The sequence below is a fragment of the Opisthocomus hoazin genome, chromosome 8 (assembly GCF_030867145.1).
Source record: "Opisthocomus hoazin isolate bOpiHoa1 chromosome 8, bOpiHoa1.hap1, whole genome shotgun sequence".
NCBI classification, from domain to species: domain Eukaryota; kingdom Metazoa; phylum Chordata; class Aves; order Opisthocomiformes; family Opisthocomidae; genus Opisthocomus; species Opisthocomus hoazin.
The window spans coordinates 2745341-2762929 of record NC_134421.1 but is presented as its reverse complement, the minus strand read 5'-3'; the positions used below and the strand labels follow the sequence as shown (position 1 = coordinate 2762929).

The following is a 17589-nucleotide window of genomic DNA, read 5'->3' as shown; positions in this document are numbered from 1 at the left end:
ATGTTGCTTGCTTTGGAGGTTAAAATATCTTGCATTTTTCTGGTTGTGGGTCATACTTTGATCCTAGTGAAAATGTAAGATTATGTAATATGCAGGATGGTAGATGTGTTGGCATTCAGTCAAACTGCTGTTTCTTTTAACTGAATTTTATTTTGTTTTCCCCTCTTGAACCTGTAGTCTGTGCCCTCAGTAGCATCTACAACAGTTACCGGGCTGGTGTCTTCAGCAGCACAGTCTCTGAAGGACGGTAAGGCAACCTGGAGTGTTTTAGATGGTTTCTCAGCGTGGAGGTATAACCAGATTGAACAGACTAGCAACTTGGAAGGATATAGCCTTTTTAGTAAGTCATGCAATGGCAATTCCTTAAGGGTCGTATTAGTTCTTAGTAACTAGACTGGAATTTTCCACTGTAGGCCAGGACAGGGTAATGACATATGCATATAATAGTAACTCATTTAGGGTGTAAAGCTGTCAAATACGCTAGGTTAAGACTTGCAAATAATCTCCAGTATGCTGCTAAGGTACAGCTTCAGGATTTGAAGGAACTGTTTTCTGCCTTGTGGCTTCTCAGCAACAACAGTAAGACTTCTCATTTTGCATCATCGTGCTGTGTTCTAGATGTAGGATACCTCTTCCTAACTTGAGTGTTTGCTTTCTATTGAAATTGAGAAATGAAGGTTAAACTACTAAAAATTTAAGAAAGTTAGTAAGGAAAGCTTTGGCTACTTTAGAATAACTGAAGGTTGACTGGATGGTCAGCAATTGAAGTCTGAATGATCAATGACTGGGGATGGCGGGGTGGGACCCAACAACTTGCAAAATAGTCTGGGACTTTTCCTGTCGGTATTCCCCTAATTGTTCTAATTTTAAAAATCTTAATTGTTTAAAAGAAACCGTTAAAGTGGTACTAAAATTATTTCTGAACTAGCTAGTAAACATTATTTAACTTGCATGTGCCTCTGAAGTTCAGTGACAAACCTTCAAAAGCTAATAAAACCAGTAGGAAAATAGAATATTCCCATTTTGGTATGCTGGTAGTGAGCTATACTGTAGAACTTACGTGTCTGCTAGAAAATGAGGTTGGGTTTTGCCTGCTAAAGTTTAGAAGGTACAAGTAAACAAACTGGGAAATTGCCTAATAAACACAGCAACCTCTCCAATAGAAGTGATGTAAAAATAGAATGTTATTTCTCAGCTTTGTAACTGTATACTGCCAGCAAAAAAACTAGGAGCTGACACCTAAGAATCCAGCTCTGAAAACTTTGGATAGATTGCTTTGATTAAATGTGGTTTATAGCATTTCTTCAACTTACCACTGTTCTGTTAATAAATTGTCTCCAGTGTTTGTGAAATTTAGGTAGTCTGTGTGAGTATTGCATTAAAATAAGCTTTTTCTTACAAAAATTTTAGTTCTGCTTTTTGTTCTTTGGCTATTTCACATCCCTGTTTGCAATCAGTCTTTTTTTGTTTTTAGTGCTACCCCAGAAATGCACTTTTAGCAAGTAATACTGTGCAGGGAAACTTTATAGAAAAATACTTCACTTTAACATTGTGGTTTGATATTCTGTATGCTAAAGTTGGAAAAAACAAGTCAGGTTCCATGAATCTAGCGGCCTGTTAGGACTTAACTGATAGTTGAGTTTGAAGTAGGTGGAAAGAAATGGTTGGAGTTCAAGTAATTTGTTGCTTGTTTTCTTCTTAATCCCGTTCTCCTGTTCCTTAGCTTCAGCATCGTGCGGTGGAGAGAGTGGTGCTATGGCCGCCGCAGCAGGAGCTGGGGTTCTGAAGATGGGACGATTTCAGGTAGGTGGTCTTCAACGGATTTGGCTGTTGAAGATCTTCACTTGGCAGTTCCTGCCTAGTGCCAGCTCAGTGTGCCTCGTGGTGGGCTTTGCTGTCAGCAGAAAAAGTCCACGTTGGTCTTGTGAACACGGTGCTTTGTGCAGATACTGTCTGCATCCAGGGCAGAGATTGCCCTAGATGCTGCAGGTCTCCAACTGTGAACGCAGCATTTCACCATGTCAGGCCGTGGCTGTGTGACTGTTGGTCTTGATCTTTAGTGTCAGCTGCTTTTTGGCTAGCAGACTCAGGTGGTCACTGTATTTTGTCCCATTTGTGAAGGCAGTCCCCTCTGAATCTGCTGTTTTTCTTGATGTTAATCCTCCAGATTGCTTAGAACTGCTATTTTGTGTGGCAGTGTGTTACTTGCGGGGAAGCAGTAGTTTGATTTGTGGCATACCAAGGAAATAAATTTCCCCATCTTGATAGAAAGGGAAAACAAAAACATCGTGTTAAGGAAGAACTAAGAAAGCCTGTATGATTGCATTTCTCTGCTAGGTGTCCGTGGCAGTGGATGATGTGCTGAAAGAGGGTGACAAACCTGAAACTAAGCCGGTGCAATTTGAAACCACCTCCACTGATTCTTCATCGCTTTCTGGCAGTAGCCCAGAGAGTACACTGGTAAAGCAGGCTGGCGGTCGGAAAAGTGAGGCTGTTGCCGACGCTTCCTTGGATGTGGTAGATGGCATTCCTCAAACAGTTCCCGTGCTGCAATTACCAGTAGATGTTGGTCAGCCTACGAAGGTCGGGCGCTTTCAGGTAACAACAACAACGGATCAAGTGGGGCGCTTTGCGGTGTCGAAGACTCGGGATGAGGTCAGCTGTGCAGAGAAAGAGCCAATGACTCTTCCTCTCTCTGTGGACTTGGAACAAGTTGCTGCTTCAGCTGCAGCTCCGAAGAAAGAGCTGGAGTCAAGGCAGTCCCCACACATGAACGGTCCGTCCTCCGAACCGGAGGCCGCCTTCTTAAGCGGGATGGCTAAGGATTTGGATGACGGCTCGGGGAGCCCAGACTCCCTGCAGCCCCTGGGGTCAAAGATCAGCCTCCCCGTCCAGAGCCTCAGCAACTCGTTCAACTCTTCCTACATGAGCAGCGACAACGAGTCGGATATTGAAGATGAAGACTTGAAGTTGGAACTCCGTCGGTTACGGGAGAAGTAAGGCTTTTTTCCTTGTGTGGTCATGTATGAAATATGTAACGGGGTTAACGTGAATTTCATCTGTACTTCTACTTTTCACAAAGAACAGAAGCAAATTTTTTAAAAGACTCAACCTTTGCTAAATGGCAGGACCCATTGTCAGTGTTTGTGGGAAGTAAGATTCTTTCATGGGAAAGCAGCACGTAATTATAACAAAAAATGTAGATACGTGCTTGCTGTGCTTAAGTTTCTAACCTGTCGAGTGTGTTTATGTAGATTGATAGCTGCGCGATGGGTAGGTAAGACTGCAGATGTATAGAAGCTTTTGCATATCATGGAAGCTTATTTAGTGGGAATAGTGGTGTCTCATTTGAAAATGACACACAACTCTGCATTTCTAATACGCGTTTCTGGCATTTCTAATGGTTCACCTTTTCCTGAGGAATCCTTGTTGGCTTAGGAAAAAATTTAAAGTCAAGCGAGGCGACCTAATTTATTTATACTGAAGGTTGAGCAGTTTTTAGGGCAGCTAGCGATTTTAAATCTTGTGTATGCAACTGCTCTGAAAAACCTGAAGAAATACAAATGTAAACGTCTCCAAGGCCATGTGTCTCCTCAAATAAGTAGTTTAGCTGTTCCTGTAGCATGTTAATGCTGAAATAGTTGACCTGCTGCAGTAGGTATATGTTCTTGTTTGTACTTCCATTTATCCTGGTTTTATGGTTAGAGTGTTGGGAACTTTGTGTTGGAATTCTAGCCAGGGAATAGAAAATGGCAAGTGTTCTGCCAAGTACATTCAGTGGTGGTTTGTGGAAAAGACTGACTTTCTCCTTTCTTAAATGTTAGTTAGTGGGCGTTTAACCAAGTAAGCTGGTCAAGCTTGACTGGAGGGGAGGGTTCGTATGCACACAGGTATATACATATAATTTTTTTTTAAGTCATACTCTTTTGTAACTTGTTAGGCACCTTAAAGAGATCCAGGAGCTGCAGAGTCGCCAGAAGCAGGAGATTGAGTCACTGTATGTGAAATTGGGAAAGGCCCCACCTGCGGTAATTATTCCCCCTGCTGCACCCCTTTCAGGAAGGAGGAGACGACCTACTAAAGGCAAAAGCAGCAAGTCCAGTCGGAGCAGCTCCCAGGGAAATAAGAGCCCGCAGCTATCAGGTCAGACTTTCTTCAATTTTTTGAGTAGATAACGTGGACAGGGTGCTGTCTCTCAGTCTGAGGTCTGTGTCTGTCTTGTCTGTTGGAGCGGGGGGGTGTGTGTGTTCCAGTTACTCCACTGCCTGGATTACTAGATCATTTGGGAAATCGCTTTTGCTGTTTGGTAGTCTTGCTTGTGACTTTTGCAGTCTACGGAAAGATCATGTTACATTGTTCTGTAAGAGAAGTTTTAAAGTTGTTTTTAGAGATTAGTCACAGGCCTGACTAGGAAGAAAAGTGTAAATCCACAGTACGGGGGGAAAACTTTGATTTATTTTTTTAATCTTCTTTTTTCAAGATTAACTCTCTTGTTCCCTCCTAAAACTGATTTTGTAGAATGGGGCTGGTCTTTTCAGTCATCTTCAGAGATTTTTTTTTTTCTCCCTACGTTAGTAACACTTAAGCATAGTATTGCTAGTGTCCTTACACTTGAGAAACTTAGTCACAATTGATGGATGTTAAAATAGTGATAATTCTAATGTTGTGATTTTTTTTTTTGTACTTACAAATTGAGAAAGTTTCAATTGTCAAGGCTTCCTTTCTTACTAAACCATTTTTATAATAAGCAGAACTTGGAAAAATAGTTCTGTTTACTGTTTGAATGACGTGGATGCCAGGCGCTTGCTGGGTAATTGTAGAGGTCTCTCAAATCCGGTAGCTTGGAGTAAACAATGTTGGAGGGCTAGCGCTGAGCAGAAATACTTGGTGCTGCTTCCTGCACGCTCACTTTGGCGATTCCACATCGTGCTGCGGTTTCTGTATCCAGGCACCCTGGCTGCTCACTTCTGTTCTGTTCTGATAGTGGAGCTGTGTGTGAGCATGTGACGGTGAGCTAGTACAGAGTTGCCTGAAAACTTGAGTCAGTAAGAATTTTTCTTTACTGCTTTCTCAGAAACTGGAATACTCCCCTCCCCCTGTCCCCCTGTCTCTTGCCTGGATTTTCACACTTGGCTGGAGGATGGTAGCCTCTTCTCCCCCAGCACAGCACCTTTTCCTGTATCAATGGCATAATAGCTCAACTGATCAATGGAGTTACGTAGTAGTGACTTTGCTCCCCAGTAAATGCTCCAGTCAAACTTTCCTCTGTTTTTCCTCCTGTCCCTTGGGAACGATGACAGAAGCTTCAAAAATGATGTGGGGAAACCGAAACGGTGAACGACTTTTTACCTTCTTCCTCTAGGCAATCTGTCAGCTCAAAGCGCACCATCAGTCTTGCCCCCACAGCAGACTCTTCATCCTCCTGGTAGTGTGCCAGAGACTGGGCAGAACCACTTGTTACAGCCCCTCAAACCTTCACCTTCTAGCGAAAATCTCTACTCTGCCTTTACCAGTGATGGTGCCCTTTCGGTACCAAGCCTTTCGGCACCAGGCCAAGGTAAGACTGGAAATGGAATTAGTGTCGAGTCTTGCACCTTTGTTACTGGTGAACAAACGATCAGCTTGGCACTTGAGATTTAATACATAGCATAAAGTAGTTTGGTAGTCTCCAACCTATGCATGAAGGCTATAAGGGTGTTTTTTGCAACTAGGTTTCTACCTTCTCACATAGATGAAGTGTGAGGCTGTTGAAGTAATGAATATATAGTGCATGGCCCTGTCGGCTGTAACGAAAGCACCAAGGAGAATACAAGAGAGTGCAGTAAGGTGGTGGCAAGCAATGTTCTGCTGACCTCAGGAAAGTATTGGCTGAGGGCGTGAGGAGGCAGATGAGAATGGGGAGTTGGAAATGTGAAAGTATGACTAAGGAAGGGGCAGAGCAGCTTTGGTGTTAACAGCTAATTGAAATGGTAGGAAATATCTGAAGACTCAGAGTCCTTTTAGACTTCCAAACAGCTTTGACTGTTTCTGTCAATTAATTTTTTAACAATAGAAGGTAAAAAAAGCTGATGTTCTGCAATTGTGAGTTAAAGGATTATCTTGGAAGGAAGAGTCAGTGTAGGAGGATGGAATGGTGGGAATAAGTTGTTCATTACTCAAGTTGTGGACTCCTTGTTATTAGTGTGCTACCAATGAATTTCTCAGACACAGCTCTGATTTATTTGGTAGGGAGGGCTTTTTTGCTTGCCAGTCGTTAAGGGGCTGATCGTTTGATTCCTTTACTTCTCTAAGCTTGGCTGTTCGAGTTTTTCTCCCCTTGAACATCTTTTTGGAAAGCTTTGCCATAGGCTGACTGAATACATCAATTCTAATGCATGCTTTTGCTGAGTTGGAGAAGTACAGACAGAGAGTGGAAACAGACTTTTTGGAAGAATTTTCTATAGGTGTGTTTTTAGTGAACTGTTTCAAGTATTTTGGAGGTACTTGAATCATCTCCCCGTGTCTAGAGTTGTGCAGTACTGTTTTACAGTTGGATACTTTTGCCAGGATTTGGCTTTCCTAGAGATTGCAACCTTATTGTTGGGTTATGTACTGGAGAGCAACACTGCAAACTTGGCCTAATGTTTGGAGGTGTTGGAGGGAGTCTCTTCACTCCGTATGTTGTCTGCATACTCTCTGGTCCACACTTTGAGGCCTATTCTTGTGTGTCATGTTAATGCATTTCACCCTTCCAACCTCAAGTTGCTAACATCTTGTAGTGGTGTTCTGTCTCTTCCTCTCCTTTCTCTGTTCTTCCCGTTTTTGTTTTCTCACAGGCTGTGCGAAGTTTAACTGTGCATCTGAGAGAGTGACGTTCAAGCCTGGTGGCAGGAGGACCCGATTTCTGAGTACGCCCTGCTTGGCTCTTTGTGTGTAACACCTTTACTCCTTCCTTGTCTGGTTTTTGTTTTGTCTTTTATTTTTTTTTTTTTTCTTGCTGCTTGGATCTGTTTCATGCAGCCCATTCTCATCTGCCACCTTGTGTTTCCCTCCCATCCCATGGCTCAGCTGAGCTGCTGCTCTGAACACACCTTGAGAAGTTTGGGTTCTCGTGTTAGGTGTTCTCTGTTGTTAAACTCATAATAATAAGCGCTCATTTTCTCTAAGCTTTTGGTGGAAACTTTATCAGGACAGTTCAGTGAAATGACAGAAACTGGGGAGAGTTAGCAAAGTTGTGGGTGCATTGGCATTTTCTTTTGGCCTGCCTTAGTGATTACGCTTCAGTGTGTGTTAGCTGATGTGAGACGTGAAGGGGAGGCAGTCTTTCTAGTGGAACAGTGAGGAAGATTTGTTTTCCAAATTACAATAGTGTCCAACTACTATGTGACTGGGGGGGGAACGTGTTGGCAGTATGCTCCCTGTGCCAGCTGGAGGTGGCTTTGTGTCCTCAGCGCTAGTGCTGATCACAGTGCAGAGCATGGATGCCACCTGTAGGCAGTTCAGCCCCACTCCTCCTGTTGGTTAGCAGATGGGTAGCTAAAGATCGAAGTGTTGAGGGCTTTAAATACTTGGAGAATATTTTCAGGCAAACTCAGAAGATCCTTACCTACTAATTGGCCCAGGTTTAGAAGTTCTTACTGTGAATTAGAGACTGAACTTAGTGTGAGTTCTTACTGAGAATTACACACTTACCTTACACAGTGTAAGACGTCCCTGCCCATGGCAGGGGGGTTGGAACCAGAGGATCTTAAGGTCCCTTCCAACCCAAACCATTCTATGATTCTGTGAGTTGGAAATAACGCTAAATGTGCAACAAATAGCACTAGAGGTGGGTAAATAGGCATCTTCAGACGTCCTGTCAACTCTCCTGAGTTCCCTTGCAGCCCTGTTCAGACCCTTTCTTTGGTACTTCCATTAGGCCAGATTTACCAGAGAGCCTCAAACTTCTGATGTGGTTGAAATAATGATGTGCTTGAGCCGAGGCTGCTGCTGTGATGCTTTCTGTTGGGAGTGCTGCAACACCTCCCATGCTGCTTCTGCAGGCTGGACCCCTTAAATGTCCAACGTTGGTTTCCCACCCTCTGGAATGACTTGATCTGTGAGAGCTTGCGGTGCTGTGAAGAGACCTCCATGGCTGCCCCGCGTGACGGTACCGCGCATCGGCGGCGTCTGTCTCGCTGCCGTTGGCCGTAGCACGGCTGAGCCGGAGCGTTGCGCGCGGGAGCTAGGCCTGGCCTTCTGCAGAGACAGCTGCCGTGCAGCCAGCTCCGTCCTCTGAGCAGGGGAGCGAGTCGGAGGGAGGGGACGTGTGTTCCTGGCTGTTCAGTTTTGCAATGATACCTCTAGCCCACTTCGTTGGGTTCATGGGGGTGTAAGTACTAATGGCATTGAATTTTTCAAATTGAGCAGCTTTCAGCGTGTCTGATGGGTGTATTAATGTGCAGGTGGGCAGTAACCGACATCTGCAATCTCAAGATTTGTGGCTCCTTCCTTGGAAGAAGTTAAATTCTTACCAAGGATGACTCTTTAAAATCCTCTGTAGTCTGGCCTGTCCTTTGTGGTGGTGGGGAGTGGAAAGAACACCCATTCCAGGTCTAGAATTGACAATGAAGTGAACATACCAATGTATCAATTACTTAGAAGGCCTTGGCTTGCTGCAAATTGACCAACATCTGGCTGTACGAGTGCTTTGGCATGTATACCTCTTGCTTGTGGGCCTGGTGCTGAGGGAGATGGGTTCCTCTTGTTGTGGCCGTCCTGTGAAAGCAGGTAACACTTGGCATGGCGCAGCTTGGCCTGGCGCTTGGCTTGTCGCAGGTTGCTTGCTTCCCGGAGTCTTGTCCTTCAGATGCTCTTGCAGACTGTTGTGGAGAGTGACGACTGGAGAAGGTGCTGGGTTAGAATCAGCCATGTTGAGGAAACAGTGCAGTAACTGATGCTTTTTAACTGTGCAGCTGGAGAAACAGAGTGGTACAGCTTGGCAGGGAATGCCTGGACTATGCCACAGATCTGAGAAAGGAGGGTGACAAGCTATGAGCACTTGACCTATCAAATCTTTCTTACATTGTAAACCTCTCGAACCTTGGTAGCTGTAAAATGCTTCCTACTTGCTGACAAAAATGGGAGATGGACTTGCTGTTGTGACAACAGCCAGCTGTGGCAGCAATGTCTCCTGACATTCTTCCCTACCGTTTTGGAGGTCTGAAGAACAAACGTAGGAGGCTGGGCCACTTTGCTTTCGGAAAGTACAACGGATTCCAGTGGCAGACCAGTCTTTGGGTTTTCCCTAGAACGTCCCAGTAGTGACTACGAGAGCCCTGCTGTGCTGTGTCCTCTGTTTCTCACCAAGCTTTTTGTACTGTTTGCTGATACTAAACATTTCTCACTGTTTCTCTTATCTTTAACAAATTACTCTCTCTTTGTGCTTCAGGGAAGATGGTGAAAAAAGTCTGTCCTTGCAACCAGCTCTGTAGTAATTATCTTATTTCTGTTATCTCGAATTCCTGATTGTAAAGCTATTCATCAGCTTTTTCTGGTCACTGAAGCCTTACCTCCCTGACTCTGTCTCCAGCACAGCATCTGTCTGTCTGTGTTATGCCCTCTAATGTGTACTCTGTCATTAGTATCTTGAATAAATAGCCTGGCTGTTGCTCTTGCAGACGAGTGGAGGCAGGCAGAACCTCACCTTCACTGTGGAACTCGTTGCTCATCGCTAAGAAGAGCGAACTGAGCAGCAGGGTCAGTTGCTCGCTGTAACGTGCCAGAGCTGTACCTCTGAGCAGCTGGTTGGTTTGCAGATCTGATGGGGCTTTTCGCCTCAGTGATGGACCCAATGGCAGAGACTCCTTCAACACTGTAAACGAGTAAGAGTAAGCTGTCAGATCTCCAGTGTATCTCCCAAAGCAAGAGGCGTTTAGAAAAGCCTGTGTGTGCTCGTGTCATTTAAGACTGTTTTAAAGGTGTCTTTTGACCGCTGGTTCATAGCGGGGAGGACTGGAAGGGCAGAACGAAGGCATTCTAGGTAGCAGGCTGGAGAAGGAGAAGCCTGTCTCACTTGAGACCCTTCGTGTCAGAGCAGAACTGGGGACGGCTGCTGTGACCGAGCAGGAATGTGGGGGTTGTTTCCATTGAATGCTACCAGTTGAAGCGCTTGCTCTTCAGACTCTTCTGGATGGCAGTTTCTGCAGGTGCTGGCTACGTCAGAGCTAAAATGTGAAATTCCTGAGAAGCTGTTTTGTAAAATGACATTACGTGGGAGCTTTAGTAATGACATAGCTCACCTATAATGGTGTAAGCTGCTCTGTCTGTCACCTGAGGTAGGAGCTCCCTAAGAAAAATCACTTTTGGAGACAAGGCTCCCACAAGCTCCCACCTTTCCCACTCTCAACCAGTCCACTCTTTTGCAAAACACTTGATCTTTCACGTCTTCATCTCGCTGCGCTGTAGTATACACCATACCTCGATTGATTCTCTCCCTTCCGTGGCCTGAGGAAGCTCTCCCAGCGTAGGTCCAGGATCCACTGCACTTACTGATTAAAGTGGAATTGTGAAATATCAAAAGCAGATACTGACCATCAGGAAGAGGGTGAGAGCGAGCGTGTCAATCCCTGCATGAACCCTCACGGTGGAATGTGATTATTACTGGTTTTGGCAGCTCCCCCACGTACCTCTTTCTGGCTTTTGCTTCATTTGTCTTTAATTTCACCTTTCACATCATTGCTCTTACTAAATAACTGCGTTGTGAGCCCTTTCCACATGATGCATGCTGAAAGTTCTGGTGATTTCACTGTGGATTTTCCTTGCCACCTGCCAGTGTGTTCCTATTGCTCTTCCTGGGAGCTGCAGCTGCACACCCTGGGCAGGGAACCCTGCTCCTTCCTCTTCGTGTGCGCTGCCGCATGCGTCTGCCCGCCTGCAGCACCCGGGCCGGGAGCCGCTTCCATGCTTGGGCTGGAGCTGGTGGGAGGGATACGTATCCTTCCCTCCTCAGCACTACTAGAGGTAGTAACACTTTGCTCATTGGTCCCGCATAGTAAGTACATCACCTTCCTGATTCACTCCTCAATCTACAACATTCCTGCAGGGGTTTGGAGCCGGTTCGTTCTTTGATACCGCGGTCGCAAGGAACGCGGCTGGTAGCCAGGGGAAGCGGAACAGACGAAGTAGCTGTCAGGCAAGACACCGCGGCTCTGGCGTTTGGCCTTTGCCACGGAGAGAGAATTCTCATTGCTGGCGTTTTTGATGCTCCACTTTTAACCAGTTTGCTTCAGAAATGTCCACCCTACTCGGGTTTTCTTGGATTTCCCGGTTGCCGTCTTCAGAGTGAGCAAGTAGAGAACTGTTTGAGGAACGTTGAGAAGCGAGTAGGTGAGGACGTGTGCTGGCAAGGAGTGCTGGGCTTAGCGCAGCGGTGGCCAGGTACTGATTTTGTTGTTTAGTTTTTGTACAGTGGGTTTGAAAAACGTAGGTCTGTTCTGCCTCTGCCGTGTCCTTCAGAAAAAGTCTGCCCTAGAGGTCAGCTGTCACTTCCACATCTGTAAATGAGGATACTTCGCAGGACTCCGGGGAATTTAGGATACTCGATAATACGCAGTTCCTTGGAGTCCTGTTACGAGGTCTGCCTTTGAAAAACCAAAATTTGAGAGCAGTTGCTTGTTTTTAAGTGTGAGGGGGATAGTGCAGCTATCCAAAACAAAGCTTCTAGATGATTTTTTCTTTTCTACAGGACAATCTCCAGCAAGCTTTCTAGCAGAACTAAAACCTGGAATTTATGTGAAGGGTTTTTTGCGTGCTTGCAATCAACCTGGTGAATAGAAAAACTTGTCAAAGCGCGTCTGAGGAACCACGCTCGTTTCTGCCGCCTTTAAGCTGTACTAGTGGCTTGCATCTGAAACTCTTGTTCTTCTGACGTAGGAAATCTGAACATCATGGCAAAAAAATGCTTTCAGAGGCAAAAAGCAAAATGTAATGCAGTTGCAGACTTCCCCTGCTGATCCTGGCTGTTGGGTGGATGAAGGCAGTCCCATCTGGTTATTGCCAAGAGCAGACGTGTGGCAGCTAGTGGCAGCAGCAGTGGCTGTTTCTCACTGTGGCTTTTTTGCGTGGTCTGGGTGAATTTTTCACTTCATTTTACAAAGTGGAGATAATTTGCTACAGAGCAGCTGGTGGTGCTGATTGTCCTGCTCCTTATTCAGCATCCAGCGTTGTCCTCCAAGGTGGAACTGACCTGTGCTGATAGTGGCTGCTGCTAATTAAAAGGTGTAGAATGAGAGAATGCCGTGACTGTACTGTCATTCGGTGCTGAAATCCAGTCTCCTTTTTCCTCTGCAAAGACCTGTAGGCTGCTGCCATTCCCCTCCTAAGATGACTACTGGCAGCACTTCTTGAAAAGTAAACCTGTCTATGAAATACTCCATATCTGAGAAAATGCCTGTAGGAGCCCTTGTAGTTCCCACTTCAGTGTGTCCTGGAATTGAAACTTAGAATTAATCTGCATGGCGTTGCAACTGGCTCTTGATTGATGTACCATGACCGCAATTATTAAATTTCCTGGAGAAAGATGATCTTTAACCTAAGTTTTGATTGCTGTTTCTTGTATTTGTAGGGACCAGCAGCACGAACACAGTCGGGGCTGCAGTGAGCAGCCAGGCACCCCAGTCTCAGCCTACTGCTATCGCCTCGAGCCGGAAGGGGACTTTCACCGACGACCTGCACAAGCTGGTAGATAACTGGGCCCGAGACGCCATGAACCTGTCTGGCAAGAAAGTTGGCAAAGGGCATAGCAACTATGAGGTGAGATGTCACTGGTCAGCATTTATGGTGAGAAACTGTCGGCGGTGTTGCTATCCCCTCAGGGTGTCAGACGTGGCTAGAGTGTGGTCACCGTGGGCAGCTGCTCTAGAGAGCCGTTGGCCTTTGGCGTGCAGGGTTGTGTCGTCTGCTCTGGAAGGGGATGACCGCAGAGGAGGGCCATGGCGTGGGCTTGTAAACGTCCGCTGGCAAGGGCGTGTGGACCAAGGGGTCAACCTGCGGTTTTTAAGCGCTCTTCAGTAACTGTTCTTGGGGGCTGGGTTTTCTTTCAGGGCCCTGGAATGGCAAGAAAATTCTCGGCACCGGGTCAGCTCTGTATCGCCATGACATCTTCCCTGGGTGCTACGCCCATCTCTGCAGCATCAGCTACCTCTTTAGGCCCCTTCACCAAGGCGATGTGCCCTCCGCAGCAGTACGGTTACCCAGCAGCGTCTTTCGCCGCTCCGTGGAGCGGGACGGGTGGTCCAGCACAGCCACCGCTCGGCCAGTTCCAGCCCGTAGGCGCGGCGTCTCTGCAAAGCTTCAACATCAGCAGTTTGCAAAAATCGATCAGCAACCCTCCAGGCTCCAACCTGCGGACCACTTAGCCGCGCTCGGAGACCGTGCTGGCTAGACCTCGGGGACAGGCCGTGGGGAGGGGGATGGGGCCCTGTGTCAACTGCTAGCGCTGCAATGAACTGGTAGCGTGCCAGACAGGGAATGAATTTCTCTTTTCCAACCGTTGCTGTCCCAGGCGCTTTCGAGGGGGAGGAGGATGGTCAGCATCCTGACGATGGGACGGCGCTTTTGACCGAGGGGTTCTGCTCTTGTGTGGAACGAGAGCTGCGAAGAGAAGTCACGGGGTCAGTTAACGCAGTCTTGCTGTAAAATTTTCTCTCTGGTTTGAGGCTGAACCCACGCGTGCGGAGGTGGGGGAGCCGAATCCTAGCATGAGGCTTTAGCACGCTTCTCATCTCTCCCCGAAGACCCAAGAGGAGGAGAAAAGCTGTCCGAATCCCCCTCCTCTCCCTCTCCCTAGTCCATCGTATCTGGCTCCGAAACGATGGGGCACACAAAAGGACTTGCAGTGCAGCCCGTGCTTGATAGGTCATTACTGCTTTAAGTAAGATATTAACAGCTTTGACTGCAGCATTAGAGCAATTTAAATTGTTTAAAAAATTTTAAAAGTTCCCTGCGGACATGTACTTACCATCAGTTTTGATGTGGAAACACTGTGATATATAAATGTTGTTGGACAACAGTAGTTTAAAAATGAGTGGAATATAGAGGGTTAAAAAAGTTAAAAAGAAAAAAATGGGAAAAAAAGCTAGCTATATCCTTATACTTATTGGAGACACTTTAACTTTTTCCTTTGTATTTTCATTGTATTAGATAAATAAATGTGAATGTAAAATTGTATAAATTAATGTACTTGAATACTTGTCTGTTCTCCCAGTATGCTTGCTGGATATTTTAGTGCCTTGGACTTCCATTGCTTCTGCAGTCAGCGTCGTCTTCCCAGCAGACCCCCAGGCGGGCAGAGGGCAGGTTCGGAGCAGGACGGGTTACTGGTGGTCCCCGGTGACTGGGACTCTGGAGTTTGTTCGGTGATACCATCACTGCGCAGGGTCGGCGTGCGGAGGGGGAAGTCATGGAGGCAGCGGGCTGGAGCGGCGGTCGGTGTCGGGGGAGCTTGGCCAGGCGGGCGTGAAGTTGCTGGTGTGAGAGGGGCCGGGTGGGTTGGGGTGGAGGGTTGTGGGGGAAGACGGGACTGACCAGTGCTGTCTGCGGAGGCCGGAGTTGTGGATCGGAAAGGGAGAGAGGCTGGGGAGAAGGTGTGTCTTTGGGAAAGGCCCAACTTACGATGCAGTTGGACTCCACCTGCGAAGCGGCGGAGGTGTTTGGTCAGGATGTGACTTGAGGGAGAGGTGCTGTTGCTCGTTGGCGTGGGCTTGTCTGCTGGGATCGCTTTTCTTACCTTTTTTTCAGTAAAACCCAATTAAGCCAGGAATAGACTGTCCTGGCGCGACGTCCATTGCCGGCAATGGACGTACTTGAAGCAGCCGGCATCGAGAAGCCTCCTCTGTCTTACCCGGAGGATTTACGATTCTGTTCACTCTGACAAATTCCAAGCTGGTACCAGGACTGTAACTGTCTGTCACCTCTCAGCAACTGTACTGTACCTTCTGTTTTGGTCATTCTCCCTTTTCATATTTAAAAAATACTGGTTTCCTCTTCAAAGTAAAAAAAAAAAATAATACCAGCCAGTATTTACGTAGTGCTGCAAAAAGCTGTGAAGGGTGCGAGTGCTGCTTTCCTGGTCCTCGGGAGCAGCTCCCCGCTGTCCTGGAAGCTGGTGCGTCACGGAGAGGTTGCTTGCCTGAATTTTTTTTCTAGGACTGGGGAGCCTTTGTAGGGAGTTCTTGTGTCTGTGGATGTTCTCACTCTGCCATTTTTACAAAGGATCCGTCCCTTTCCTGTCACCGGTCGCAGCGGTTTAGGCAGCCAGCGAAGGCCAGCGGCGAGGCGGCCGGGCTCCGCGCTCCTGCGGTTTGGGCGTTTGTGCACAGACTGGAGCCGCAGACTGGGACAGGAGGCTGGTGGTGGCGGCAGGGGGAGGCAGGGGTGCCGGCGGCCGAGGTGAAACGGGGAGCCCCCGCCGCTCCTCCGGCCGAGCGGATGCAGAGAAGCGCCCGGAACGCGCCCGGGGGGAACGGGAGCGGTGACAAAGCCGGGGCAGTAACGAAGCAAGGGGAACGTTCACGACAGGGGAAGCGGTCAGTCGGATGCAGCATGTGGGTATTTAATTTTGATCTAATAAGTTTGAGGTCGTTTTTTCACTTGATGTTATGCAAGAACTGGTTTTATTTACCATTGATTCCCCCCCCGCCCCCTCCTGTGGATGAATAACTGAAGTCTAGAGGAATAAACTAATGCTACTGAACTGTTAAATTATTTTGTTTAATATTACACTTTGAGTATCTTTTTCCACATAAAATCTGTTTCTGAATTACAAGCGTTTTCTTTACATTATTTAACAATGTACACTGTAAAAAATAAAAATAAAAAAAAATAAAATTGAAACTTTGGGCTTCCCCAGCTGTAGTTAGTTGTATGTTTTGCACTAAACCCAGGCACTGCGCTGCTTGTACGACTGCGCTTCGTGCTGCAATTTGTTACCTTTGTAGAATATTTAATGAAGTCATTCAAATAAACCAAACCTGCTTTTGTTGAGCTGTGGGTTTTCTTGTTGAACAGCAGGTTCCAGCCTCTCCGTCCTCTTCCCGGAGCGATTTAGCTGTTACCCAGTTTCCCAGTCTGTCACAGGGAAGGACAAGAAACCCGTTTTAACGAGACCCTTAACTTCTCAAAAGCAGTGATCGATCGTGAGCCTTTGGCCTTTTAACAGGCTGCTCTGAAAACAAGGCACTGTAAAGAATAATTCATAACACGGATCTTCTGCGTGAGAGGAGGGGCCGGGCGGAAGGGAGGGGAAGGGGTGGGAGACGGCGGATAAGCAGCGCCCTGGCTTTTGGCTGAGGCTGTGGAGAAGTTACCCGGGAGCAGAGAAAGGCGCTTTCGCTGTTGGAAGCAGCCATGGAGCTTCCCAGGCAGCAAAGCTGGAGCAGGGTGTGCGGCAGGGGCTGGGGGAGCCTTCCTCCTCCTCCTCGTCCTCCTCTTTTGGGCCTGTTGCCCTCCTCTCTGGGGCGGGAGGGAGCAGGGGTGTGGACCGGCCGTGCTGGGGAGAAGAAACTCTTTGGTGTAGACGTATGCTAGGAATTCAGTCCCCAGATTTGCGACAGTACCGGTAAAGAGTGCAACTACTTCACAGGGTTGTTCTCAAACAGCTGTAGACTTGCAGGAATAATTCGGTATTTCTAAACAATTAATCGCTGCTGCTTTTCTTTCCATTTTAAGAACAGCTTCTGGAATGAGTCATGCTGCTCAAGGGGGAAAAAAAACCAAACTCCCAAGTAAAAGTTTTACTGCCCTTTGAAAAAGGACCGATCCCGAGAGGCTTATGGCGGTGATTTCTCTCGGAGGAGGCGCGGCTGTGCGCGCTGTTTCTGTAGAGTCAGGAAAGCTGGTGCGGCTGCGTTTACCTGAGACTTCCAGTTCTTCATTGCAAAGTTTTTGGGTGGCATTGAATAGGGTCATTCTGAGTGTCTGCACGCTCCCTTCCCGACAGGCAGCTGATTTCAGCAGCGAGTGCCTGGCTCAGACGCGTGGTACGTATTTCTTCCCTGAGCTGTTCTGAACGCAGCACGGAATTGGAGAGAAATAAGCACAGTGAAATGTGAAACTATTTCCTAGATAGAATCTGTTACAGTTAATTATAATTTGTCCTGTCATTCCATACTGAAGTCAATCCTTGTTCTCTGTCCTGTTGAGGAGGTAAGTGGATAGCAGAGGAGCTTCAAGGAAAAAGGACTGATTAACTGGTCAAAATAAGGAGGAACAGGAATAAATGCTGAATAATTTGAATGTATCTGTAATTAGAGTGCTGTGAGAGACTTGACCAGATAGAGCGGTGACGGCGAAGCGCAGGAACAAGGTCCTGTTTCAAGGCTGACGCCGATTCCAGGGTTGCACTCATCAAAGGGCGTCTGTAAATTTTCTGGTCCAGCGCTAACCTCCTCCCCTGTGGTGTCACCCTCCTTGTCTCCAGCGCTGCACTGCTGAAGAACACGGCCGTGTCCAGTCTGAAGTACTGCTTGAAATCCTTCCTTTGAAGACCCAGCTGTTGCTTTGCTCTGAAGCTGAAGGCCCACTCGAGGTTTTCTGTTGCCCCTCTTAAAGCACAGGTAAGGCTGCGCCGAC

General features: G+C 47.1%; 1 protein-coding gene across 12 annotated transcripts in view; it reads left to right on the top strand.

Moving 5' to 3' along the window:
* WNK1 (WNK lysine deficient protein kinase 1) overlaps window positions 1–16002 on the top strand; it is a 114912-nt gene extending 98910 nt beyond the window's left edge. For 6 of the 12 annotated variants that reach the window (XM_075428678.1, XM_075428682.1, XM_075428685.1 and 3 more), the window contains 9 exons: window positions 178–247; window positions 1724–1803; window positions 2338–2996; window positions 3941–4143; window positions 5363–5557; window positions 6816–6908; window positions 9410–9451; window positions 12584–12771; window positions 13062–16002. In XM_075428678.1, the coding sequence (XP_075284793.1) occupies window positions 178–247; window positions 1724–1803; window positions 2338–2996; window positions 3941–4143; window positions 5363–5557; window positions 6816–6908; window positions 9410–9451; window positions 12584–12771; window positions 13062–13376 (1845 nt within the window). In that variant the 3' untranslated portion in view covers window positions 13377–16002. The remainder of the gene's footprint in view (window positions 1–177; window positions 248–1723; window positions 1804–2337; window positions 2997–3940; window positions 4144–5362; window positions 5558–6815; window positions 6909–9409; window positions 9452–12583; window positions 12772–13061) is intronic. The other 6 variants (XM_075428684.1, XM_075428689.1, XM_009935460.2 and 3 more) reach the window with 5 other exon arrangements.
* Window positions 16003–17589: the final 1587 nt, after the last annotated feature.